Raw genomic sequence first — 1,136 nt, 5'->3', positions numbered from 1 at the left:
GAATTCATTTAGAGAAGTTCTGGTTCAACAAGGTCCTATAAAACTGAAGGAAGAAGATTTTCCAAAAGATGACCATGAACGAAAATTCTCTGTGATGTATTATAAAGGCCATTTTCCAAATGGAGAAACCTATGAAAGAAAATGGTGAGTTTATTCCAAGCATTCAAACAGAATATTTTGTTTTCCTTGCAAAATATTTTCTATCGGAAAAAAGAGAACAAAATTAACTGAAAATGGATATTCTGATACATATAACAACAGATGAGAAGTCCGTAAACCACAAGGAATGCTTTATAAAGTGGATGGATTTGGCTGCAAGAATGAAGAAAAATGAGACTGTCGATGAATGCAACTTAAAAAAAAATCAAATTAAAAGTGGAGTATTGGCAAAACATTTTGAAGAGAATAATTTCAGTTATAAAATTTCTTGCACTCACAATTTAGCATTCCAAGGACACACTGATAGATTATTTTCTAAAGGCAATGGAAATTTTTTGGGCTTGATTAAAATGATTTTAGAATTTGATCCAATACTTCAAAAGCACCTAAGAGAAATTAAATCACACGAAGTGAGTGATCACTATCTTGGCAAAAACATTCAAATTCAAATTGTTTAACTTTTGGGTTCAGAGATAAAGAATTCCATAACTTTAAATTAACAGAATGCAAAATATTATTCAATAATTATGGATTGCACTACAGACGTAACTCACCAAGAACAATTGAACCTAGATCTTAGATTTTACAACTGCAAGTTATTCGCAATTGAAGAGCATTTTATTGGATTTGTTGATGTAAATAGGACAACCGGTGAAGTTTTAACAGAAACTTTGCTGAAACATTTGACACAAGCAGGTCTAGATATATTAAATTGTTGAGGTCAGTCATATGATAATGAAACAAACATGAAAGGGATTCATTCTGGAGCGGAAAAAAGAATAAGAGACATTATCTATAGAGCGTTTTTTGTGCCATGTAGTGCCCACAGTTTGAATTTAATGGTATGTGATGCTGCAAAATCTTCTTCAAAAGCAGTGTCATTTTTTGGTTTGGGACAAGAAGTATATAACTTTTTCTCAGGTTCTAATATTAGATGGGCCATTTTAATGAAATCAGTGCAAACTTTGACTTTGAAG

At 31.6% G+C, this 1,136-nt stretch overlaps 1 protein-coding gene across 1 annotated transcript; it reads left to right on the top strand.

Moving 5' to 3' along the window:
- Positions 1–233: 233 nt before the first annotated feature.
- LOC136080398 (uncharacterized) lies at positions 234–617 on the top strand. The gene has a single exon (XM_065797015.1). The coding sequence runs from the start codon at positions 234–236 to the stop codon at positions 615–617; it is 384 nt and encodes a 127-aa protein (XP_065653087.1).
- Positions 618–1,136: the final 519 nt, after the last annotated feature.

This window comes from Hydra vulgaris, chromosome 05, assembly GCF_038396675.1.
Source record: "Hydra vulgaris chromosome 05, alternate assembly HydraT2T_AEP".
NCBI lineage: Eukaryota > Metazoa > Cnidaria > Hydrozoa > Anthoathecata > Hydridae > Hydra > Hydra vulgaris.
The sequence above is the reverse complement of the archived record's forward strand: the minus strand, read 5'-3'. Positions and strand labels throughout refer to the sequence as shown.

What these genes read in the sequence shown, in the direction of transcription:
- LOC136080398 (XM_065797015.1), top strand. Translation starts at nt 234, where the DNA reads ATGGATATTCTGATACATATAACAACAGATGAGAAGTCCGTAAACCAC.